Raw genomic sequence first — 26,476 nt, 5'->3', positions numbered from 1 at the left:
ATTTAAACAGTTTGGTGCGAGTCAGATGATTTGTTAATTTACATAGAGCTGAATTCAAGAGTAATGTAATAAGGAAACTGAATGGGTATTAATTATAAAAGCTTATCTATTCCGTTTCTAATTAAAAATAAATAATCAGAATAATGTTGGGGTTTTTTTGTTACTAGAATGATGAAATGTCTTTCTGCTTCTCTTCTTTGGCTTCAATGAGCTTTATAAACTGATGTCTGAATGAGAAAATAAATAGAGAACTGGAAAAGTCTTTCTATCCAAGCTGAAATAACATTGCATTTGTGCATATGTAAGGGGAAAATAGGCATGCAGTAAACAATTTGATTTATTTTCTGATAAATGGTCTTATTGCAAAGTAATGAGTCAAAAAATAGAAAAAGAAGAGATTTCTGTGAGACTGAAGAATGCTCCTCAGATGGAAACGGGGTGTCTTTTGGTCTTGAAAAATTGGTAAGATTGCAATTTACATAGGTGTTGTGATGGTCAAGCATGTTCTCTGCCACTGCAGCATGTCCCAGTACACTTGGTTTTTTGATTTCACCCTCCACCAAGTAGAAATGTTCCAAATGAGGGTAAAATTGTGAAAATTTTAGGATTAGATATTGAAAAATAGGCAGAAGTGGGAGATCTCTGCCTGGTTCCAAAGAGCTTTGGGGGCAGCTGTGCAAAGGTCTCTGGGTTCCTGGTGATGGTGGAGGAGCCAGGGGAGGTGTGAGTGCTGTGTGGGGAAGAGCCCTGGGCTGTGTGTCCAGGGGCAGAGGGGAGCAGAGAGCAAGCCAAAGGCAACATCCATGGACAGATTTAAGGGTTAACAGCTGGGAAAGACCCAGGCTGTTCAGCTTCCCTGCAGGAGCTCCACTGGTAATGCAATTGGAGCAGTCAACATGAAAACAGGCAAGTCATCTGTAGTTATTTTATTATTGGATTGTAACCTCCCCCTGGTCTCTGCCACAAGAATTTCATGACACAAAGGATAAAAGCCCACTGAAAACAAGGAAGGGGGAGCCAGGCTTGTACTGAGAGTAGGAGTGAAGAAACAGGACAGACAAAAGATTCATGAGCAAGATTAAAGGCAGCAAGACTGAGTTTGAGCAGCGACCCATAGGAATTTCATTGCCTTCCTTCAGAAGAATCTAGTCTTCTGATATGGAGCTTTTCCAAAGGAACCAAAGTATTAATCTGATCTGTTCCCTCCAGATCTGTGACTGAAATTTTCAGCCTTTTTTTTTTTGGGGGTGTGGAATACTGAGAAAATTAAAACCACAGTCAGATAAAATACACGTGTGTGCGCATGTGCATATGCACGTTGCTACTATGCTTCACTCAGTTTCTCACAGCACTGGAAATAGGGGTACCCAAGGAAACATTGAATTTAATCACAGAATCATTAAATGGACTGGGTTGGAAGGGACTTAAAAGCTCATCTTTTTTCCAGCTCCTGTGCTGTGGCCAGGTACACCTTCCACTAGACCAGGTTGCATCAAACAATGTCCAGCCTGGCCCCAAACATTTAATCCTGCTGACCAATGCAGGAAATATATTAATCTTCTGCTAGCATTGTGCTGTCTCTTGTCCAGCTGGTTGTGGGGACCTGCTAAGCAGCTCACAAATGCAAGGAGAGGTGTGATGCCAATGGGAACTGCACAATTTTACCTTTGTGTCTATACTTGCTGCACAGGAGTATTGTAATGAAATTGCCTTCAGCATGCAGTACCTATCAAAGATAAATTTAGACAAATATTTAATAAAGAGCAATTTTATTAATTGCCTTTTCATCAGCTCTTTTGAGAAGAGAACAATAAGGAAAATTGTGCACAGTGAAGTTTCACGGCAAGGGTCTAAATATATATGGTCTCATACCTGTGTTGGTGTTTCTTCCTCAGTAATCTCTGTATATGCTTTACATAGTTTGGGTCTTTTCATCTCTGTGTCTTTTGTCTCTTTTTTGCTGTTAGTACCCTCACAGACCACAATACTATCCAAAAATAATATTTGATTAAGCTTTTGATCTCACAGTGGTTAGATGGATTTGAAATGGGACAAAATTAGGCTAATCACACTAAGAATAGCATAGTTACTTCTGATTTTCAAATGCCTTTTTCATGGTATGACCTCCAATGGTTTGCAGAGTTCTGACAGATACAGAAAGTAACATTAATTCCCATTTTCAGATGTAAAAAATTGATACAGAACATTTTTCTATAGTGTTGAGTGCTTCCTTGGTGTTATTTGCAGGGTAACTGCTTGATGTTATTGAGCTTCTGTTGAGAATTACAATTTGTTTTTATTTGGTATTAAACTGCAGATGCAGATTCAGCAGTTCCCTTCATTCTGGTGTCCTTGGTGCAACTATCTGTCACAACCCTTCCTTCCAGAGTCTATTTTCCTTTCCTTTTGGGTCAGTTTTGTTTTTTAAAGTCTGTGAATCCTCCTGAAATAACATGACTATCTGGGAATTCTTGCTATCTTTTGTTCTGAGGTGGCAGTCCATTTTATCCTGCCTTTTGTTTCATGTAGACCATCTAAACTGGTGAAAATTATTGATTTTCTGTTTTTCTGTCCTCCTCTTCCAAGGCTGTTGTGTCCCTCTCCGTCCTGCTCAATGTGCACAAACCCACAGAGTTGTCTCATGGATCTTGAAAGAAAATAGTTTGTACCTATAGCAGATCATATGCTTGAAAAACATCTCATTCTCTGTGTTATTGTCCAGGACAAGTCACCATTTTTTGCTTTATAAAAATAAATAATTATAGCAACATTAGGTTGGTAACAGAGACAATGAAGTTGCTGTTGCCTTGCCCAGGTGATTTACCACAGCTTCTCTGCCTCTCTGCTCTCATGTCAGGCACACAATGAAAAACCAGGAACTCTTAGAAAACTCTCATAATGGAGACTGTTATGAAATTCCTGCTTTGTTTCCTTTCTTATTGTATTGTGGCAGTAAGGACATGTGTAGCACACAATTTGCTTGCTGATCATAGCCCAGTCTCCATATGTAGCTCAACTTTGGTTGATTCCAACCACGAGTTACTCAAGAATCTACTTAAGATGTGCTGGGTAAGGAAGGTTTAGGAAGCTGTGCTGCAGCATCTGACTTTGTGTCCCAGCAAAAATGAGTTGTGGAAAAGGAAGTGCATGGGAAGTGTGTGGTTGTGTATAATCTGTCTGTGAATGGATGTATGTAAATACACACTTGAACTATACATCTGTGTGTATCACTGTCATAGAGGGTTGGATTTTTTTTATTTTAATATAACATTTGCAAGGTGCATCATTGCCTTGGAAGGACTTGGTATAGAAGCTTTCAGTTTCAGTAATACATAATTAAAGTTTCTAGTTTTAGCCCTAGCTCTGATGTAATGTCTAAACTTCTTCCTTCAGCAATAAACCTGGATACCCAGCTGCCTGCTGGAGCTCACTGTTACTTGAGGGCAAACTTCCTTTTAACATATAAATGTAATAATTTACATTTCTGCTGTGTATAAGCCACTTTCTATGAGCAGTGATATGATGGAGCTGTTTGGTTTTTGGGTTTGCTTTCTGCAATGGTTTTGTCTTGTTGGTCCTAAGTGAAACCACTGCTTGTCCTGAACCCAGCCTTCCTTTGGGAATTTTGAGGCAGTAAGGAATAGGATTGTATTTGAGAGAGAAGAAAAAGAAGCCTGTGTGCCTTAGTCTGATCTGTAACACATTTAGTGGTGTGCAAAAGGTAGATGAGGTCCCTGTCTTTAAGGATTAATGCACAGTTAGAGGATGTGCATTCTCTAATGTGGCAGGAACATCTTAATTTCCTCATTAAAGTCTTGCTTTGAGATGCAAGCAGCCTGAGCCTATGAAGTTCCTGAGCTCAGTTATTTTATGCCTGCACCAAGCTCTTGTAAGTTTTCCACTGGAATTCCAAATTTCTCAGGGGCAACCAGGATCTAATTTCAGAAGTCAGGTGTGTTCATGGGTGTATGAGACTGGGCTTCCTCTGTCCATCCTTCTGTCCTTAGTGCAGTGTAAGGCCTCAGACTCTGGCCATGGTGAGCATCATTAATTAGTGTTGAAGAGTGGCTTGTTTTGCAAGATGATAGACTTTTTACCTATGTAAATTACTTTCTTTGCAACTAATAAATTGAATAAATGATGCCTTCTCCATGCAGTACAGTGGGGCTTATTGTGCAGTTCGTGGTAGTTTCACTTGATTACCTTTCCCATTTCTGTTTTTAATAATCTTTGTAAGAGTGAGGAGTTCAGTCACTTCTAATAGTTCCCAAAAAAGCAGTGGAAGGCATGTTTCACAACTGTGAGCTGCACTCCAGTGTCCTGCCTGTGGAATCCACCTTGATGCAATCAAGGAAAGTCTCTTTCCATGGTTCATGGTGCTGCTCCAGATAAATTAGTTACTTGGATAAAGACAACAGTCAAACACTTCCTTTCCTCTCCATTTGCTCTGTTCTGTTCCACACCCTGTTGCTGTCCTTGCTGGCCAGGGGGTCCATTTGTGCAGCTGAGTGAGATTGTGGGGAGCTTTAGTTCTTCAAAGGATTATGCAAATAATAATTGAATTAAAGAGCTGCTGTCAACATTACGAGGTTCTGGCAAAGATAACTGATGTTAGCACTCTGCCTGCAGACACAGGGATTTCAGAGTGGACTTGGACAAGGAGAAGCACATCAGGATTCCAGAATACTTGAATATTTCCTTTCTGGCTGTTTGTGGGGTATATTTTTTATCCCCTTTCCAAACTAAGCTGTTTAACCAGGAGTTGTCCATCTGGGAACACAGAGTAAATTAAACTCTGAACAAAATGAATAAGGCATAAATATAATCAGGGTTTCTGGGATTTTTCCATAGTAACTGGGATAGATGGAGGAAAAATTAAGTATTTTATATTTTTATAGGCTGTTTTTTTACAAATCTTTGATGTATCATTAAAAAACTGTAAAATCCCATTCTAATAAAATGTTTGTCTTCAGTTATGCCAATTTAATATTAAAAATCAAAATACCAGAATTACTTGAGGCTCTTAGGAGCATTTTTGCTGCTCTCAGGGCAGGGTGCAGCTGTCACCTACTCAGATGTGACCTGGTGCATTAAATCAGAGCAGTACCTTGAATGAGGAGGCAGCAATGACCTTCAGTGAGATGCGTAACACAGTCCTTGGCTGGTGCAAGCTCTGAGGGATCAATTTTTAGTGATCAAGGCAGCCCCTGAAGGTCTTTGCTGTAGTTGTACCTGAATTACATTTATATAAACAATAATAGCTGCTGAATCTTGATTTTTAAATAACTTTAATATCAACCACAGTCTCCAAAACAGTGTTTTTTAAGGAACATTGTGATGGAAAAGGCAAATGCCTGTACTGATGCAGGTCCTGCCACTGAGAGGAGGAAGAGGATGCTGGGCCAGAGCCTCCTCAAGTCGTCATCCTTTGGGCTGCTCTGATTTACAGAAGGCACTGATAGATAATAGGACCTTTACAGTGAGGTCTCCCTGAGGTCACAAAATTTGCATTTCTGAGGATAATTTGCAAAAATTCTGGAACAATTAGTGAAGTAAGTAAAGAATAGTCAGATACTCCTTCCATGAGCTCTACTTTCTGCACTGCTCAGAGATGCTTTGACCTTCTAGTTTATTACAAGTCAGGAAAAGTCAATATTTCTTAGCTTGCCAAGTTGGAGGAATTTTAATGAGTTATTGAGTCAAATAGGTAATCCTCCAATAACAGACTTTTTTCCCTTTCAGATTTACTGTGATAAAAACAAAGGCTTAATGGGGACCAGGAAAAATGGGTTTTTTGTTAGAAACTCTTGCTTGTCTCTCTGCAAATGCTTTTAACCCCTTGACCACAAGTAGATGAAATGGAGCTTCAACACTGGGACATTTTGCATTGGCATCAAATGCTGGGCAGGCAGGGGCTGTGTTGATGTTAGTAGGGAATTTAACATGATAAAATGAGACTGAAGTAGCTGGTGCTGATGCTTCTCACATCTCTTTTACATGTGATAAGGGGCTGGATGAGATCTGGTTTGTGCTCCTATGCTGAACTGTTTGGCTGCTGGAAAAATCTTTGAAGGGAAGAGCCCTGGGTGTACTTTAGAAGATGTTGTGGCATCCCAGTTGCTGCAGGGTGTGTTCCACTGGGTGCTGCAGCACATCTGGAGTAGTGCTTGCACTTGAACATCCTCTGAGAGCTGACACACACCCAGACCTTTCCAAGAGCCAAACCTGCACATGGTAAATGTAGAGAAAGGGGATTTGCTTCCAAACCATCTTGCTGGTCCAGACTGAGTCCCTGGCTCTGGGGCAGCCAGAGTCTGACCGTTGGAAGGCTGTGCAAGGCTGGCAGTGGGTTTTTGCACAAGGAAAGGCTTGATCCTGGTATAATTGTGCCTTTGCAATTCCCCTTTGCTCAACTTGGTAAACTCCAATTAGCATAGAATGATGTAATTTCCTGAAAATCTGTTCATTGAGTGTAATGCTAATTACTGCTCTGAGTAGTGTCTTGTTTGGAAGTGTCTTGTCCTCTGTGAATTTTAGTCATGTTCTCTGTAAGCCTTTAAGTGAGGAAACTTCATAAGCAGAAAATCTTATAGCACAAGGGCAGCCCTTTTAATAATATCAAAGACCACAGTAATATTCAGAATATCATATCCAGTGAATTCTTAACAGTAGTAGAAAGTTATTTTTCACTATATGTCATTACTCAGAGTGTAGGAGTAGATACTGATGGTCCCTTTAACAATGACTGGTGTTTCCCCATTTCACTCCCTTCAGTGATAGTAACATTCCTTTCAGTAGCAGTCTGTCTTTGGGATTATTTTTTCAAAAGCTCTCAACAGTTGTTTGTCTGAGCTTTTCTTGAAACCTGTGTGAATTTTAGCCTGGAGGATATTCTGCCTCTGAGTGGGAGCTTCTGGTTCCCAGGGCGAGAGCTGGACTCTGAATGTTCCCAGGAGCTGAGTGCTGACATTTGGGGCACTTTGCTGAGTTTTGTGAGCTGGAGTAGCGCAGGGTTTCGGAATTGCTTTCTGAATGTAACTCATGGTCAAAGTGTGGGCACTGAAATGCTCTCACTGGGCTTTATTCTAGGCTCTAGTTTTGTGAAGAGCTAACAGAACAAAGGGTTATGCGTCCATCGCTTTCCAAGGCAGCACTTTGAGCACACGCTCACTGTTGTGGTAAGGGAAAGCTGGAGGTCTGGGAGTGCAGATCTGAGCGCTCTTCAAGCTGCTGCTGTTCAAAGGGGAGCCCTTTGTACCTCCAGCACCTTTGCTGCTCCCGTCAGGGCTGTGCTGCTGCAGCAGCTGTGCGGGCTGTCGAGGCCAGTGTGGCTCATGGTGGCTTTTTCTGCTGTCCCCAGTGCTGCAGGGGCAGGAGGGGCAGCGGGCGCCCTGCGAGAGGAGGCTCTGTGGCCGGGGCAGCCGGTGCGTGCTCAGCGGGGACACGCAGCAGCCCGAGTGCCGGTGTGTGGAGGACTGCAAGGCCACCTACATGCCCGTCTGTGGATCCGACGGCAGGTTCTACGAAAATCACTGCCAGCTGCATCGAGCCTCGTGCCTGCAGAGGAAGAAGATCTACATTATCCACAGCAAGGACTGTTTCTTCAAAGGTAGGGCCTTGTTGAAAATAAATACTTCTGTAGGGCTTTCATCGCACGTCGTAATCCTGGTAAATGGCTGAATGCTGTGTTTTATTTCTAAGAGCTGAATTTTTCAGGGATGATTTATTCCAGGACAGCAGAGAACATACGCAATGTTTTATGCAGCTATTAAGCCCCTGAGTGCCATTGCCATGCAAAATGTAATCATACTGGGAACTGGTAAATAATTAACATTACTGTATGCATTGTGTGCGCTGTAGTTGTGCTGCTCAGTACTTTCAGCTGCTAGTGTAATAACTTTTTACAATCCAATTCATTTGAAAAGGCTTTGAACAAGACAAAGATGTTAAGAAAAAGTAGATGGTGTAAACACAAGTTTGCTGCAACATTGAGAAACAAAAACCTAGTTAGGCAAATGACACAGGCAAAGGAAAGGAGCTGCTTAAATGATATAAGGAATGGGGACAGACTTTAAATAACTTTAAAGACTGTTCTGGTTACCAGTGGGACGCATACATCTGGAGCTCTTTTACTGGTTCAGTAGCAAATTCAATTATCATCTTTGCACCAAAGCCAGTCCCAAATCTTTCCCATTAATAATTTGTATGCCATGTACCATCCTGTCATCATGGGAGACTGCAGAAGTAGGAGCATGTGATAAAATGCCAGGGAATGGAAGAAGCTGTAAATTATTTTACTTCTAATGAGAGGTCTCACAAAGGGCCTCACTCGAGTATATCTTGAAAGCTCATTGTCAAATATGATTCTGTGTACCTACAGGAAGATTTGAGTGGGTTGTTGCAAATATATCCAGTGACATTTACGTGATCAAATATGAAAATAATTCCTTTATCTTCAGCTCACTTAAGCCCCCAAGGAGATTGGCTGTATACAGAGCTATCCATCCTGAGTTCTTCTCTGCTAACATGATGCTAGAAGAGCCTATTTAAGAAACAGGAGCCCATTTGAAGAGCTTATTAATATGTCCTTGTGATACCCTTTGGAGATAGAAAAGCAGTGCCATTCTTGTGTCTTGGAGAAGACATTGTCTTTTTGTGACTAAAATTTTTCCAGTGGTATGTAAGCACTGCTTTGCAGTGCATTGCAAAGTCTCATTTGTTTTGAAGATCTGGCTGTGGAGAGGACAACACAGCTGGTCAGAGCATTGATTTGGTGAACACCCTGGGTTAGTTTCTCACAGGCAGCCTCTGAATTTACCAAGGCAAAGAGGGATTTTTTGCTTGTCACATTAAAAAGGAGCATCTAAAAAGGACACTTGTGCCTTGCTGCAAATGCTGTGCTTCTGCCTCTGGGTATCAAGTCAGATCAGGGTGGAAGCAGTGTCCATCACTAGTAAGATGCAGGTGGGCCACTGCAGCATGAGAAACCTTGCAAAGAAAGGGAAAGTCTTAATTTCAAAGATGCTCACCAAGCCCCCACTCAGTTCAGGGGATTTTCTTTCCCTGACTACCAAAAACATTCCTTGGGTTTTTCATTCTTGACATCACCCACCTTTTTATGACAGTGTGTCTGCCCTGGGTTTTTTATTTGTTCCTTATCACATATAGTGTTAAAGAAAATGAGTTCTTATTGCAGTAATCAGCCCCTGCAGTGGCTGTATTATGCCTAATGATAGAATGTCACGCTTGAATACTTCCCTGAACACACCATGAAATGATGTCAGAAAGTAGGAGTTGTGTGTCCCAGTTTAAAGTAACCCTCGAACTCTTGCCAGGGAGCACTGCTTAAATCTGCTTTTCAGCAGAATAACAGCTTTATGGAAGGGAAGAAAGAAACAAGCTCACTTCTCTTCCCACGTGAATAAATAAAAATGTACTTCACACCTCTGTCTGCAGAGATAACATACAGAAAAAAGTTTACCTTAAGTGGGGAATAATTCCACAGAATGGGACTCCACAGAAATACTTGGCTTCAGCCTTTTTTTCTACCATGCAGTTCCTGAGTAACCTCCTGTGTATTGCTCTGTTTATTGGTACTTTACTCTCCTATTTCTAAATCAAGAATGATAGTGGTTTCTCTTAAATCAAAATTTTCAGTCAGCAATTAAAGTACAGGTTTTTAAGCGCCACTGTAAGTGTAACAAGAAACGTAAGACTTTGACTGGAGAAAAACCTTTAAGGTGCAAAATCACAGAATCCCAAAATGGTTTGGGTTGGAAGTGACCTTAATGAGCCTCCTGTTCCAACCCCACTGGTGTGGTCAGGGACACCTTCTGCTAGACCAGATTGCTCAGGTGTACATCTAGCACTAAGCACGTGTTTTCTGTTTGCTTTTGATCAAGTAGATAATTTAATTATTTGGGTACAGTCAGACTGATGAGTGGGCTGCTTCAAGTTTTGTTGTCCCTGTTGACTTGTTCAATTAAGATTTAAATTCCTGTGTAGAGCTGAGGGATGCTGCAGACTGGATGTTTGTGTGTGCTCTGCCAGTTTGCCCAGTTATCAGTGACAAACTGGATGGACTTAAAGTAAGACAGAGATCAAATACCCTGATTCTACTTTGGCTGAGCTAGGCCTATCCACAGTAAACTGACAATAAAGCAAACAGCAGAGATTTGTTTTCTTTTGTGTATTTTGGGAAAGGATTTTTTGATCTTTTAGCATATTTATCAGATGTGAAGTGCTCTGTAAATACTAGCGAGTAGCAGATAGTCCTGTGTGAGTAGAAGCATTTGCATTCTGTAGTAGCAATAGTATTAGGAAGAGCAGAAGAGAATTTGTCCCTGGGAAAATGACTGATTTCTCCTTGGTCCAGCCTGGAATAAAATGGCTCCTCGAAATCTTGAGAGTCCAAAACATTGAAAAAACTCGTGGAAATGTGAATGAAGCAACGAGAGATCTCAGCAGGAGTGATCTCCCCAGGCTTTATCCTTCAGCCTCTGATACAGCTCAGTTCCCCTTACAAAAAACTATAAATGCAGTCCCTTTTCCTCATTTGATAAAGCAAATAGGTGGGAAATTTCACTTGGGAGTTTGAAGTCACAAGGGAAATACTGTGAAGCAGAAGCCCTAAACCCAGAGATCTCAGGAGAAATGTCAATCCCACTCATAGCCCTTCACATTCTCCTTGATCTAGTTGTCCTTCCTGGTGTGAAATACATTTTGGTTTTCCCATAGGAAAAGGTTCTATTTAAGACTTGTCTACCATGTGGCAGGGTTTTTTTCATTTTCTATGTTTTCACTAGTTTGTGAGTTTCTGTAGTCATTTGATTGAGGTGTTGGTGATTTTTACTGGGTAAGAAAATACATAAATATAAAAGTGCTTTTACTGTGTGCTGAACTGATCAGGAAAGAAGTTTTTCTTCCCCAAAAGTTCTCCCAATACTTATGAAGACTGGAAAGATGGCTATACTCATAATAACAATTGTCCCATGGATGTCCAGAATGAGCACTTGGTCTGAAATTGTTCCTATTTGAATAAATGCCTTGGATAATGAGGTTATATCATTTCAACACAGTATTTGGACTATGCTTTGCTTTTTCGTAGCAGTAGTCCCCTTTTTTTTCCACTGCTTTTCATTTTTCTTTCCTTTTGACTGTCTACACTCACTCCGTCTCTTCCCTCTCTTTTCTCTTATTATTTTTGGCCAGAGATAGCTGTGCAGACACCGTTCAATAATTTTTCTTCCCTTACCTTCTTCCCTCCACCAGAAATATCAGAGCAATGCACTTCCCTAGCAGTTTGCATACATTACAGAAATTCTGTTTAGAGCTGTGATTTTCCATTTTCAGGATTTAGGAGTAATTGTCCCCTTTCTTTCTTTCTCTTCCTGCTTTTTTCTGCTTGATCAGCAATCTCAAAGCTCCTGTGCATCAGCCAAGCCCTTGCTGGAGGAAGGCAGCCATGTTTGCTTGCTCAAGCTCATTCGTTATTTTCTGTGGTTCTGACATCCTCTCTTTATCCAGGTGGATTGGGTTTTTCATAAAAAGCTCAGCTTTTCTTGCCAGCCTGTACAGCAGCTTTGTGCTGCAGCTGCTCAGATTGAGTTTGTGCTCTGGCATGAATTCAGTCCAACTTAGATGACCAAATTCTTGAACTTTCCATTATGTAAATGCACTATACCTGTGTTGACTACTTAATATATTTTTTTTGTCCATTTGGTCTGCTTGTACCAAAGCTCTAATTTTATGAAAGCTGACAGAATTTTATACAGAGAGATGGTGTGCTGTAAAAGCATGTTCACGTCTGGTATTCCAGTCCCATTCTCTTCTTCCTTCTCTACTGAAATGTCAGTATTAATTTTTCAATAATTTTGTCCCATTGCTTAAAATATGTCTTTTTTTTTTTTCTTTTAAGCAACTATCTGGCAGTAATTTTCCTCCTTATACAAGGTCGTTTTTTGTCCTGTAATAAATCATAATTTTGTACATATTTTGTACAGAATTTTATAAGAAATCTGTGGAAAACCACCTGCCTTTCTCCTTTCTGTTACATACACACAGTCACACTGTTTGGTTTGAGGCTTACACTGATGTCAGAACAATATTTCATGCCATGAATTTATATATAAAGTGTTCTGGAGTGTGCATGCCTTTGTGGAGGGTTGCTGTGCACGTGCACACATGTGAGTGTGCTTGCACATTGGTAGAGCCAGAATTATGTGTTCTCTCAGGACATTTATGCACAGGTAGTGTAGCAGAGGATGGAACCTGGATCTGCATGGAGAGAGATTGAGAAGCAAAGGGCACGGCTGAAATGAGATGTTCAGCTGATGTAAGGTTATGGCTTTCCCTTGGAGACTGGTTGAGTGCTGGCACAGGCTGCCCAGGTGCCATCTCCATCTCTGGGAGCTTTCAGAACCTGGTTGGGAACAGCCCTGAGCAACTTAGTCTGAGCCTGCACTAAATGTTTTGATGGAAGCCTCTTCCAGCCCGTATCATCCCATAATCTTATGATTTCATGACCCTAGGTAATGGCATCTTTCATTTTCAACCGCTCTTATCTTTCTTCCAGTTCTCAAAAAGATTTTTTCTAATTAAGGAAAATGATAATCTTCTGCATGCTGACAGAAAATTTTCTATGCTTGAATGTAAATAAATTACAAACCTGGGAAAAAAACTAAACAAGCAGGCTGATAATTTGTATCACTGCAGTAATCTCAAATACATATGAATTCAGCCTCAGGTGATGGTAGTTTATTTCCTCTGTACTTTATTTGTTGTCCATGTGTTAGTTCTGTGCTTTGTTACCTCCAGAAGTAATTTGTTCTACGGAATAGCATTTCAAAACATCTCTGGGAAGGTGTTGAATGTTTTGCCCATTATGTGCTTGCAGCACAGGCAGACCCGCTCCATTGCTGGTTTGCAGACTGGAAGGAAATCTGCTCCATTTAACACTCTCTGTCTTTCCAGCTGGAAAAATTCTGAGTATGAACTAATGGCACTTTTCCCAGCTGGCAATTAATATTTGCTGATTTAACTTTGCAGCAGTGCTGCCAGACTGCTCCGGTGGCAGCGAGCTGGGAAGGGGCGGCTGGGAGGAAGGCAATTAATCCCTGCTGGAGGAGGCTGGGGGCTTTGACATGGAGGTGAAGCCTCTAATGATCATTTCAGTGTCCAGTGTAAATATATTAGGAGCTTAAAGTGTTATAAAGAGAGATAAGTGCTGTGTAAAATGAAGGAATGTGTTTGCTGTCAGTAGAGCTGATACAGTTCTTAATAAACTGAATTCCAGAGGGATTCCTTTCTATTCTCACACTGCCTTTTCAGCTCCCTCCACTTAGTCTTTTGGGGAGGGATCAATTTTACCTGGCTTTTCAGGCTGACTGCTCTTAAATGTGATTTATAGCTTTACACCTAATAAACAGACTGCATCAATCTTTGGGGTAAATTATGGAAATTCCACTGATTTATGTAAGGATACGAATAAGGGACTGCTAGTCTGCTCCTAGCTTTGGTAATAGAAATTTTCTAGGAATAGGTTTAGGATCTTGAAAATTATTTTCCGTTTTAAGAGACAATTGAATGCTTACATTCCTGAAATTCATGGAAAGGAAATCTTGGCTAACAGTCAGTTGTGAAACTCCCTGGTATAGGTGGGCTTTCACTGGAAATTAAATGCCAATAACACGAGTGGGGAAAGTCTAGGCATAAGCAAAAGAATGAAAAATAGCAGAGATCCTAAAGTCTAACAAAAAGAGATCTTTAATTAAATATTAATTACATATTAGTAATAGAAAACCTGTGCTGGGACCTCATGGCCATAATGGGAATCCCACAGGTGGGAGGGAAAGTGGGACTGGAATCCTGCGATGGGCACTGAGTTTGACATGGTCAATCAAAAGATGAATTATGCTCACTGGAACTCCTCACAGCAGGGCCATTACTTGCTTCTGCTTGGCCAAAAATAAAAATCTGTTTCCCTGGTGCTGGGACTGCATAGACCATTGACAGATTTTAGTTCCAGTCAGTAAAGCCAAAGTGGAGAACACACACCATGGATGAAGCTAGTGTAAAAAGTGGTGTTATCTGATGTGATCCCTGTCCAGCATTCTTGGTGGTTTTATATCTCCAATTTGAGGCAGTAGCCATTTGGAGAGTGCAGGAATAACTGTGATGTGGCTTTTTATTTTTTAGATGTGAAATTGTGTAACATTTGCTTAGAGCAGTCATGACCGTGACCCCCATGAACAGTTTTATTTGGTGACTGTTATCTGTCTCATCTTATTTAGGGCCCAGTCTATTAATCTTCTCCATTTGCCAGTCTTGATGTGTTATGGCCATAATATCTCCCATAAAACCAAAAAGCTTCATACTGCGTATCAGCTAGTGAACAAAGGAATTAAAGGATATTTCAGCAGCAGTATTAACATCTTGAAAAAGAAAAGTGAGAATTGATCTTTCTAATTTGTTTCCCCCTTGTAACTGAGGATGTACTGGTTGAACTGGAGTCACTGAAGCCATGGTTAATGGAATGGGCAGCTGGAGGACCACGCCAGCACCCAGCACTGTGTAGCAATCCCTGCCTTCCATGAATGTAAAATATGAGAGGAAGTGCTTGTATGTTGAAAATAGAAAAGCTCAGCCTAAATCTCCATGGTGTGGAGGAAGACCATACTCCATGAGGTGGTCTCAGTTTGAAGCCCCCCCCAAGTTTCAGCTTCATGTTCTTGAGGGCCAAGAAATGAGATGCAGGTGGCTTTAGGGAGCCATCTGCTCCAAGCCTGGGTCTGCTAAACCTTTACTGCAGTGCTTCAGGAAAGCTGAGAGGTGATAATGAAGCTTTTTTTGAAGCAAAGCCTTAGCAGTTGTGATGGGGGACGGAGCAGAGGAGGAGGATGAAGAATCAAATTAAAGTGTGTGGGAAGAGAAGCAGGGAGGTGGTTTGTATTTACCAGTGGAAGTTCCTGTGCCAACTTTGGTGCTGCTATCTGCAGCACTCGTTATGTCAAAGGGGGTGTTTGTCTTTCTTTTTTTATCTATTTTTGTGTGCTCTTTGCATCTGACATGTGCTTGTTGCAATTTGGTGGCAGTCTGAACTCACTGTGTCCACATCACTTTTCTTTGCAAGTCACGTTCATGTTTATTGTACATTCATTTTGGAGCTCAAAACATACTTAAATATTGAAGAGCCTTATGTAGGAAAAGTTTTTGCTTTTTTTAGTGTGTTAAATTTAATATTCGCTCTCACCATTCCGTCAGCGATTTTCCAAAACGCTCCAAGTGGTGTAATACTGGAGAAATGCCAGCAAAGTGGGGCATTACAAAGTCATGATTAAAAATTGACACATGTACTGAGCTCCTGCATTGCTGAACCTCTCACAGTCCTGAAAGGAGCTTGGATGCTCAAAAGTTTGTCTGCTTTTTTCCTCAACTCAATTATCTTAAAGATCTTTTCCAAACTAAAATATTCTGTGAAGTTTCTACATCCATAGCTTTCCCAGCGAAAGGAAAGGCCGGCACGTGCCAAGTAATTTCAAATGAATGACAACAAATACTGTAATACTTTTGAAGTTGCCTTTACTTCCCTAAAATGGCATACATTTTATCAATAGAAAAATTGCTGGCTTGCTTAAGGCCCCCACAAATCACCCTTTGAGGAGCAACACGCAGCTTGATACCAGGGGACTGTCCACAGGACACCTCCAGCTCTGTGCTGAGACAGTGGCCAGGGAAAACCTTAATTTCAGAATAAATAAAAAAGCTCCAAGCCTGAGAGAGATAGAGAGATTGCTTTAAATGAAAACTGAAAAGGTTAAAAGGTAGAGATGAGCATTAAAGATTAAGATGATTAGATCATGGTAAAGGGCGCTGGAAGCTGAATGAAGAAAAACAAATGGCTGGAATGAATTTTAGGGCTGGGGAGACTGAGGCAGGGAGATTTAGAAGTCCTTTAAAGATAAAAAGAACTGATTAAAAATAGCTGATTAAAAGCTATTCAGCACAAATGCTAATTTTTCTGGGTGCTCAGTATAAAAGTCTGTGGAGCAAATTGAAATTCTGAGTGCCAGGGAATACCAACAGGCTGGATGCTGCAGATTCAATTAGGTAGCTGCAAGGAAAAAGCTGGTCCAGCATCCCCCAGCCTTCTCTCCCTTCCTGCCTCTGTCCACCAGGATTTAACAGGCAGTTCTTACTAATATGCTTGGGAAGGCTGAATCCTACCAGAGATGTCCTGAAGTCATGGGAATATGAGTTGAAATGAGCACTCCCCAGCATGGGGTACTGATAAAGCCCCTTATAATTTCCCAGTTGTTTTTTTTTGCTGTAGAATTGAAGCTGTTCTCTCCTCAGGGGCTCACAGAGTGCCAGGGGTGAGGTTATCTGCCTATGCTTGCCTGCCTGAAGTGCAACTGCTCCCACAAATAATAAAACTTGACATGGGGAGCTAATGAGTTATCTGCAGATTTATTCTGTCTGCTCATGGCTTGAAAGCTCTTTGGGTAGAAACTTCTTTTTCCTGCTAAAACCCCTGTTAATAGAATTAATGTCAATGTAAAGTACAGAGTTAATTATCAGTGCAATTGTAGGAATGGGGGGGAAGGGGTTGGCAGTGTGTAGGAGCATCATAGAATCATCATTGACTGCTTTGGGTTGGAGGGGACCTTCCAGTTCATCCAGTTCCCACCCCCTGCCATGGCCAGGGACAGCTTCTCCTGTCCCAGGCTGCTCCAAGCCCCATCCAGCCTGACCTTGGACACTTCCAGGGATGGGGCAGCCACAGCTGCTCTGGGCAACCTGTGCCAGGGCCTCAGCACCCTTACAGGGAAGAATTTCTTCCTAATATCCAATCTAACCCTGTTTTCTGACAGTGTGAAGCCATTCCCCCTTGTCCTGTCATTGCTGGGTGCTGGTGCAGGGATGGGGGTTTGTGTAGGGATGGGGGTTTGTGTAGGGATGGGGGTTTGTGTAGGGATGGGGGTTTGTGTAGGGATGGGGGTTTGTGTAGGGATGGGTGCTGTGGCAGGGGGGTCTTTGCCCCATCCCTTTGCCCAGAGCTGGTTCAGGTGGTCCCAGTGCAGTCCCTCAAAGTGTTCTAGAATGCTTTACAAAAATTAATGAATTAGACCTCACAGCACCATTGCATGCCAGGAAAATAGCAATCCAGCCATTACAGAGGAGCAATTGCAGTCTAGAGGAGACCCAGTGACTTTCTCAAGGTTATAGAGAACGGCATCAGAACTCATGTTAAATGATCCCAACCCTAAGTACCCTGTCCCTATAAAATCCCCTGGCTGGTTTTTCTGTAGGATTTGACAGGGGTGAAGGAGGGGTATGGCTGGGCCAGGGCTCCAGGACACAGAATCCTTGTGCCCAAGCAGGATGAAACTGGTGGTGAGTGGTCCAAAGAGGAGAGTTGTACCTGGAAGGGTAGGATTGTGCTGTCCTTGGCAAAGCAGCTTTGAAAGCATCTGGCTGCTGTCCTGGCATGAAGAGATGGCTCACGTTTGGATTTGCAGCTCTGGAAGGGAAAGAAATGCAGGAATTACACAAGTTCAACTGCAGCCTCTCATCTCATAACGGTCTTGGTGAACAAAATATCCCCATGGTAATGAGCCCATGTGATGGAGTAAAAACAGAGCTTGGTCTCTTCTGCTCTTTAAGTTAAAAATTGAGAAGGAATGAGCCGTGCGATGGAGAGGGAGCTCACAATTGAAATGTATCCAAGTATTTAAATATTTAAATGTAACCTTTGTAGTAAAAAGTTGATTGGTGTGATGTGTCCAAAGGAAGGCATTTTTATTTACCTTTTGAATGAGGGTTGTTTGCACTGCAAACAGCCTGATGGGCTGAGCAAAGGCTCACCTGGAAGAGTTTGCCATGGTGGGCATGGGGTTTGTCTCTTCTGCAAGTGACTGCAGTCTTCTGTCAGGGCTTTCCTCTTCCTTCCTTGCTTTTAGTCTGCCATACTGGCAGTTCAGTTGAGAGTTTTGCTGTTTTTCAGGAATAATGAGGGGGATTTTATTTTTCAAATTATTTCAAATTTCAGTATGAAATTTTAGTGGGGTTTTATTTATTAATCCTTATTTACCTGCTCTGGCACAGCAGCTCACCAGGAGGTTTTGTGGCAGGTTGGTGCCTTATGGTCCCTCTGCAGTTTGGAGATTCACAAGAACCCTGAGGGCACAGGACAATCCTGGGCATCCTTGTGCAACACCAGCCAATCTCCTCACCAGTTTTCCAGTGGAATCCATGGTGCTGAATACTAGGCATTGTTATAGTTTGGGTTTCTTTTCATTTAATCTACAGCAAGCCAAATACTGTGCAAACATTTGTGGTGAATATTTAGTTGTATTGTCACATGTAAGCATTTTGCTGTATCCATGGCCCTGTAGTTTGCTATTCATGAATATTTTAGCAAATTGGTTTACTAACAGGAGTGTTGCCTGGAAGCAAATGTTCCTGAATATTTGTAGAAAAGCAGATTTAACTTTGGGTTTGCAGTTACTTGCTGTAGGAGCATTATCTAAGCCCCATCTTAACGCTCCTCTGGGAGGACCAGCAGAGCCAATTAAAGCAAATCTTGTTTGGAAATGGGATTCTCATAACCTGCCCATGATAAAATGATATAAGGAGCTCTGTCTCTGTATACAGACTGACAGACAACTGGATCAAGCTTGTGCAGCTCACCCTTGGCACAGCACCTGGGTGCCTTGCACATAAACTGGGAGCAATAGCAGAATTTCTTGAGGACTTGCAAGAATTCTCTGATATCTGGTATGGTTTTTGGATCAGAGCTGTGCTGAGGGAAAGATTTAGAAATACATATTTTTGGTTGGTGTGTCCCATGTAATGTGTAAGTTTTTGAAGGGCAGCTGTGCTCTGGGTTCTGCTGCATTCTTCTGGCTTGAGTTGTAAAACAGTCTTGAAAGAAAATTGCTGTGGTGCTATTTTCATATGGCCAGTGTTCAAGTAGCTATACCTGAATTCTAGAATAACTAGAAAAAATGTGAAGAGGCATGAAGCAGGTGCTGTGAGCTCACTGTGAGCTGCACAGGGGCTGTGGCAGTGCAGGACTGGGGTGGGTGTTTCGTGTTCAGGGGCTTGAAGGGAGGGGACAGACCTTGGTCCCCTCAGGGGGGAGCAGCAGCTCTGTCTCCAGCACTCCAGTGTCTGAGCTGTGCAGACACCACAGCACTGCATGGTCAGGGAGCTGCTCTTTCCTGTGGACTCAATGCCATCAGTGAGGACAGAGATTGGATTTTAGGAATAAATTCTTCCCTCTGAGGGTGCTGAGGCCCTGGCACAGGTTGCCCAGGGAAGCTGTGGCTGCCCCATCCCTGGAAGTGTCCAAGGCCAGGTTGGATGGGGTTTGGAGCAGCCTGGGACAGTGGAAGGTGTCCCTGCCCATGGCAGGAGGTTGGAACTGGATGAAATGAGCTTTAAGGTCTCTTTTGATCCAAACCATTTTGTGATGATTCTGTGAAGTCATGCTCACAGTGCTGCACCTCTCCATCCACAGCTTCCCATTCCTTTCCCATTTGTTCCCTCCAATGGTTCCCATCAGACTTCATCCCTCACCCTCTGTAGGCATGTGTGAGATGTGCCCATTTTCTTGAGAGTTTTTGCCTTAGGAATTGTTTCCCATAAACAGAAACTCAGGAGTCAGCCTATCTAAATGCAGCTGGTACAGCCCTCACAGCATTTTGGAAGAGCTCTGCATCCAACATTTAAGTGAGGTGCTCAGCACATCTGGAAAACATCTGTCTGAGATTCATAATTTGGCATTGTCATTCTTGGAGTGACTCTAAAACAGGGCCTTGTGGAAAATGCTTAATACTCCTGGACACGTTGTGTTTTGTGTTAATGGGGAAATGGCTTGTTAGGTCCAAACTAACTGGCAGAAAATCTTGCTGGAGCTGCACAGTGTTGAGGAAGTAAAAAGCTGTTAAGGCTAAAATTTCATCCTCTCTGAACCCAGTAGATTTTGGCTGCATTTTTACTGGAACAAAATTGAAAGCTAATGAAGGCATTTGGTGGCCCCACACTGGCTTTCAGCTAGCTTTTATTTTACATAATGAGTTGGGGAAAATTGGAGTGCAGTTACTCTGGGCTCGCTTTAGAAATGTGAACAGGTTGCAGGCTGCTGTTCCGGGCTCGTCAGTTATAGCTAATTCCTTTGGCTCTTTTAAAACAGAAATGCTTTGTTTTCCTTTGCAAAAGGTGGCACAGGCAGCCCACAGGGCTGCTCCAGCTACAACCAGCCCAGGAACATCATTGGAGCCCTGCCCTCCTGAGCAGTTCTCTCCCAAATTCATCCTCTTTCTGGCCTGATGCGATTTTTTTCAGGTTTTTATTTAAAGCCATATTTCACCACTTTCTTAAATTGATGGCAATTTCCTAATAGATCAAATTTCTTTAAATTGCTTCTTTTTATGTTTTCAGAAACAGTGTCTCTTTTTAAATTTTTTTTTTTTTTTTGCACTGGGCTGAGGGGTTTTTCATAATATTATGCGACCTGACATCTCTTTTTTTATCTCTTTCATCTTTTCAATCTTGGTGCATTTATCTACTTCCTTGCAGTCAAGATGAAGAATTGGAGAAGTGTTAAAGGAATGCTTCGTTATCCTGTTTGATACTGTTGCACCCATGAATGTGGATCTAGTTTGTACTGACATCTCATCTGTACTGCCTTGTTCACACAAGTGGAAGCCTTTGGTAACCTGAGCTCAGGGAATGCTGTCCTTCTGAAGTTAGGTTCCCATTGGCAAGTGCACTTTTGCAATAACTTAGTATCATGAAGATAACTTATTTTTACTGACACTAATAGACATAAAATACTAACAATATTTAGAAAAGAAGCAATATTGAATCCCCAAATCTTGTCTTGTCTTCCTCCTCCTTGGAAAGGCTCCAGACAAAGCCATTGTCCCCAGCAAGGAGCTGGAGAACTCTGACATTTCAAAGTAATCAGGTAGAATTACTGCATCTCCAGATATCTTTAACCTGTTTACTGACATTTCATTCACATCATCTCATAATGTTCATTGGATCAGAAAACAGCCTGGAGCCACATTTGCAAAATGCTTCATGAAATGTTTTGATCTGGGAATGTTAAAGCATTGTATAGGATAAGGTATAGGCTATTTATAGGATAATCAAATGGGATATCATAGTTCTTGATATTTTTAAAGTTTTTGTGGGTTTCCCCATTAGTTATTCTAATTTTCTCCTCCTTTTGGTCCCTGAGCAGACATTTCCATACTCCCAGTGTCAGGCAGGAGGCTGCCATGCTCTTTGATGGGATTTCCTAACCAAGCATAAACTGGACTCAGCCCATGAGAAGTGCAGGGATCCTCACAGACATTTTTAGCCATATTTCAGGTGCCTGTGTAAAGGGGCTGCTCAGTCAGGACACAGAGCTCAGCATTCCTGCTGGAGCACCACTCAGGAGAGATAAACTGCAAATGGAAGCTGAAATTCAAAAAAATCAATGCAGAGCAAAAGAGAGCATCAGTAGTGGATCAGGTCGCTCAGGGTCTTCCTCAGCTGTATCCTGAAGCATAAAAAACCTACAGTGGCTTTACCCAAATTCAGAAATGTGCCTGATGGCAACAGGCATCTGCAATCAATAAGTTCAGAGGAAGCTGGGAATAGGTTTATGAATGTTTGTTGTTTTCAAAAAAGAAATACCAGTTTTTGATTAAAATGCAGGAAGAGCATTTTTAGGGGCATTGGAAATTATATTCCAGCACTGCAGGTGGTTTTTCTTCATTGTATTTTTTGGCAGGACTGTCGTGGCTTTTGAATTATGGCATTGGAAAACCTTCTAAAAACTTGCTCAATGAAAGGTAAAAAAAAAAAAAAAATCTAATTTAGTGTGTTGAAGAAAATACTTAACAGTCTTGTAGAAATAATCTTGTAATTAACAGTCTTGGTCTTCATGAGCTTTTGAGTGAGCAGGTGCTGTCTAAAGCCAAGCCAGGGAATGCTTGCCAGCAAGCCAGGTGAGGTTTATCCCTCTTGAGACAGTTCAAATACTGAGCAAACAGGAGCTTTATTTATGGATTAGTTTCTCTGATAAGTCCTGCCTTTCTATGCTGCATGAATTTGTGCATGTTTCTAAGAGACATGTTAGCAACTAAGTTCATACTTTTTTAAAAGTTTTTAAAACAAAAAAAAAGATATATATATATATCTTCTACTCTGACATTAATGGGTGATCTTGGAGGTTTTTTCCAACCTTAATGATTCTGTGATTCTGTGTGAGGAAGCTCCCAAGCACTGTGGAAGATGTTGGTGTTAATTTTCTTTCATCATTGCATTTGGCTTGATGCTTATTAGAGTAGGAAAAAAACAACCCCCAAATGTTTCATAACAAAAAGCACAGATCAAGTAAAACAGCAGCTATTGATTTATTGCTGTTGTATTTCCACCATCAGCTCACAGTTATCTTTGATGAGGAAAGCATGAGTCCAACGGTGGAAAGATCTTTTTGCCAATAACAGGTTTTGGTGGGAATTTAGTACCTGTAACAGACAGAAACTGGAGGGAGAATTTTTCCTTCTGTGCCTTTCAGTCCTGTGAATTCTCCCCAAATTTCAGAAGCAGGGAGGAGCTGGATGGATGACAGGTGACACAGGCAGGGTTTTGCACCGTGGCTCCCTGCTCCCTCTGGCTTCTATAAAAACTCATTGTGCTCCAGCCCTGCACTGCTGTCCCTTACAGCAAAAGGTGCAGACAAATGGAAAAATAGATTTTGTTAGTGTGAAACAGGGAGGAGAATTGCCATGCCCCTGTATTAGGTTGATTTACACTTTTCTGTATATTATTTGTGTGATGAAGGCTCAGCAGTTTCGATGCAAGACCAGGCTGAAGTTTTGGTCTGAGGGATCCAGGATCTCTTTCAGGGATCAGGGACACTCTGTCAGGCAGGTGGCATAAGGTGTGCAGTGCAAGGTCCAAATAAAGACAAAATAGGCTGTTTCTTTTCTTTAGATTTTCAGTACACTGTCTTGAAGAAATTATTATTAATTGGGTATTTTAATTAGCTGCTAAAAAGTTCCCTACTTGATCACTCTACTTTTTCTTAATGTCTGCTGTCTTCACCCAAGGGAGAGCCTGTGTCAGTGCTGACTGCAGCTTCCCAGGTCTGCCTGTGCCCCTGGAGAAAAGCCCATGGGAATGGGCTCTCTCTTCTGCTCCCTTAGTTTTATTTTCAATTCCTTGTGTGGATTTATGCACTATAATTTTTTCCTCTAGCAATTGACTTATTAGCATCAAGCTGAGTAGTGAGACTTTGTGCACTGAAAAAAAGCTCTGCAGCTCTTTTTCCACCTGGCTCTCAGGTGAAGGGCCTAAGGGCACCAAGGGGCTTTTTTTACTGGTTTTCTGTGGATGCTGTTTCCAGGTGTGGTGGTCAGAAGTTCTAAAACAGCAACACCAGGAGATAGGACAGTCTCCTTGCTTCTGCAGAACCAAGGGAACACTGAAAAGGTGCCATGCTTTGGAGGAAAACCTTTTAATCCCAGTTTCATTAACTAATTTCCCCTAAAAACAACACTGTAAATGAATATTTCAGTAATAAGTCGATTGTTTTAAAGCAAAATTAAATCCAAATAGTTAAAGACCACAAAATCAGGTTGAAAACTGAGAGAAACTGCAGCTCATAAAAATATTCTTGTCATGAAGGATTTGAGTCAATGCAAGAAGGAATTCTCTGCATAAATAAACTGTAATAATTTTTAAATAATTGCTGTTAACACTTTTGGTGACTACCCAAGTACATGCTGACATATGGTGTGTCAGCATGAAGCACTGATTTAGAGTTTGATGTTCTATACCAGTTTTCAAGCTGTTCGATGTAAGCTGGAGGATGCATTATGTAAGCAGACAGGTGGCAAGGATTCAGCAGCTTGGTCAGCAGGTGGGATTCTGGCCTGCTGCTCACCATGGAAAACCCGTGCTTTCCTCCTACCTCATTGACCTCTTTTCCCCATCTGCACGTTGGTTTTTTTTTCTTTTGCCACTTTTTTTAGCATCCTGTGTTTTGCTGGGGGAGCATCCCCAGCCCAGCTGGGGTCTTTGAGGCACTACAGCTCTTCTTAAGGCAAAAATCAAAATTTCCTTACAAGACAAGGGTAGGAGGAGGAAGAGTAGGAGGCACATTTTCCTTTTATGCCAATGAAAAAGCTTCTAAAAGCTGCAGGTGAGCATTGCAAATCAGCTCTGTGAATTTTGCAACTTAAAAACATCCTATTTATTGTTCTTAAGAGCATGTACATTTTTCTCTGTGAGTTCTAAAGCATGCATGCTTCAATAACACCCTTTATGTTCATTTTGTGTAATTTCTTGCTGTGACAGTTGCAAGTGAGGATGCTCAGAGCTGCCTTTGAAAGCTTCAGCAGCCAGCTTTTGAAAAGGAAACGCTGGCATTTTCCCAATTTTCTGCCATCTGTTGGAAACAACCTCCAAAAGCCCAAACTTGCACCTACTCTGTAAAAGTTTCCAGGTAGGAAATCAGAGTAATCCAAAGACTGGATGTAAGGTAATACCATATTAGTGCAATGTGTGTGCAGCTGCTTATTCCAGTTAGTTCCAAACCACACCTAGTTTGGGCAGAGCCCCCACAGACCACGTGCAAGTGTCTAAGGCTAGGAATGGCTTGTACATCCTGATTCATAGAAATTATCTACAAGAAGGTGTATCCAAGATGCTTGCCATAGAGAAGGAATAGTGGCTTGGTTGATTCCTTCTTTTCCGCCTTGTCTTCCCTCCTCACTTCTTCTCTTCCCCATCTTTTCACCCTGCTTTTTAAATTTTTTTTTCTGTAACTCACGAAGCTGCAGTTTATTCTGGGGAAGCTTAACAGCAGACATGTGCTGATTGTGGAACAACATGAAATCTGTGATGTGAGGAGCAATTGAAGACATCTCAGCTGGAAACAAAGCTCCTTGCCAGGCTCAGCACAGCCGAATTTGTCAGTGCTCAGCAAGCAGCAGCAGATGTGGGGCTGGTGTTGAAAGCAGCAGGGCTGTGGGGAGCCTCAGGAGCAGGGAATCCTGGAGCTCATCTGTAGGGTGCTGAAATCACCTGTGCTGACTCTGACATCAAAGATTGCCTAGCTCTTGCCAAAGAGCTCAGGGAGCAAGGAGTTCTTGCACATGCGGGAGACAGGCAGAGTGAGAGTGGGGTGTTGTAGGAGATGATGCTTTCATTCTTCCTCAGAGGAGGGTGTCCTTTCTATCCCCATGATCTACTGGACACACAAACTGCACCCAAAATTTTATATAAATAACCCCCACAGGAATCTCAACTGCTGGGTTGAGCACATGTTTTAAAGATGTTATAGAGTAAGAGGGGAAGGAGGCAATATTAATAAGTAAATTTTACATACTGTAAGGATGTAGGGTTTTTGTTGCACTCGGACTTTTGGGGCCTTACACAACTTAAGCAAAAGTTGAGATTTCATTTTTTGCTTTTGAGTGTTATTATGATTGGATGAAGCCTTAATTGTTGAAGCCTTCAACAATTGCACTGCAGTAAATATCTGAAAAAATTAATGTAAATAGAATTTAGCAAATGAAATGAGAATATGTTTATTTGTGTAAAATGTGTCCTCATATCCTGCAAGCAAATTTACATTTTTAAGGAGCTGCTTTGAAACACCATCTGCAGAAATCCCTTAATACTAAATAAATAAATCTTCAGACTGGATTCACATGTAGAAATAACCAAATATATTCTTAATACAAAACAGTTCTACAGCATCTGATGCACTCTGTCTAATGCATCATCATTTTAATGGATTCTGGTTTAATTGCTTGTACCCCCCAGCTGAAAGCCACAGCTGAAGGTGGTTTTTGCTGGTTCTTCTGAGGACTTGTTGATATCCTGAAAAATTGCTGGGGTCATAGCCTAAGCTAAAACACTTTTGCTAAGCATTTTCCCTAAATTTGGAGTAGGAGTACAGCTCCAGCAAACCAAGCTGCTGGGGCTGTGGGCTGATGCTCATGGAGGAGTCCTTGGGTTTTGCACCCCAAGTCCCTTCAACCTGAAAAAAGTAACTGATGTGTCATATTTTGCTCTGGAAATCAATGCCATATTCCCAGTGAGCTCAGGCAGAGTACTGATAGTTCCTAATATCTCTGTAAGCCTCAGTATAACAGCAGAGCTTTTCCATTTGATTCTGCAGGCTTATCCCACATCAACCTCTATTAAAATGGAATTATTTGGCAGGAGTAAGTCTGGGAAGAGCTCTTGACTTTTCCTGGTGGGTCCTAGTAGCTGTTCCCAAATTCTTGTGGACACTTTAGTACTTCCTCAGATTGATGTATCTGTTACTCTGCCAATGGCCAGAGGTTACCACAGGGAGGCAGGACATGGGTTTGGGTTTGGTGGCCCCTGTGCAGTGAAAACTCCTCCTGGGATTGCTGACTGACCATCACAGGTTTGGGTTTCTCCTGGTGAGTTTTGG

At 41.8% G+C, this 26,476-nt stretch overlaps 1 protein-coding gene across 5 annotated transcripts in view; it reads left to right on the top strand.

Moving 5' to 3' along the window:
• FSTL4 (follistatin like 4) overlaps positions 1 to 26,476 on the top strand; it is a 208,679-nt gene that overhangs the window by 59,286 nt on the left and 122,917 nt on the right. For 4 of the 5 annotated variants that reach the window (XM_036391608.2, XM_036391604.2, XM_036391605.2 and 1 more), the window contains exon 4: positions 7,361 to 7,609. The exons of the other annotated variant lie outside the window; for it this stretch is intronic. In XM_036391608.2, coding sequence (XP_036247501.1) covers positions 7,361 to 7,609 — 249 coding nt within the window. The remainder of the gene's footprint in view (positions 1 to 7,360; positions 7,610 to 26,476) is intronic. 5 annotated transcript variants of the gene reach the window in all.

This window comes from Molothrus ater, chromosome 15 (assembly GCF_012460135.2).
Source record: "Molothrus ater isolate BHLD 08-10-18 breed brown headed cowbird chromosome 15, BPBGC_Mater_1.1, whole genome shotgun sequence".
Classification (NCBI taxonomy): domain Eukaryota; kingdom Metazoa; phylum Chordata; class Aves; order Passeriformes; family Icteridae; genus Molothrus; species Molothrus ater.
This window is presented reverse-complemented; position numbering and strand designations above follow the sequence as displayed.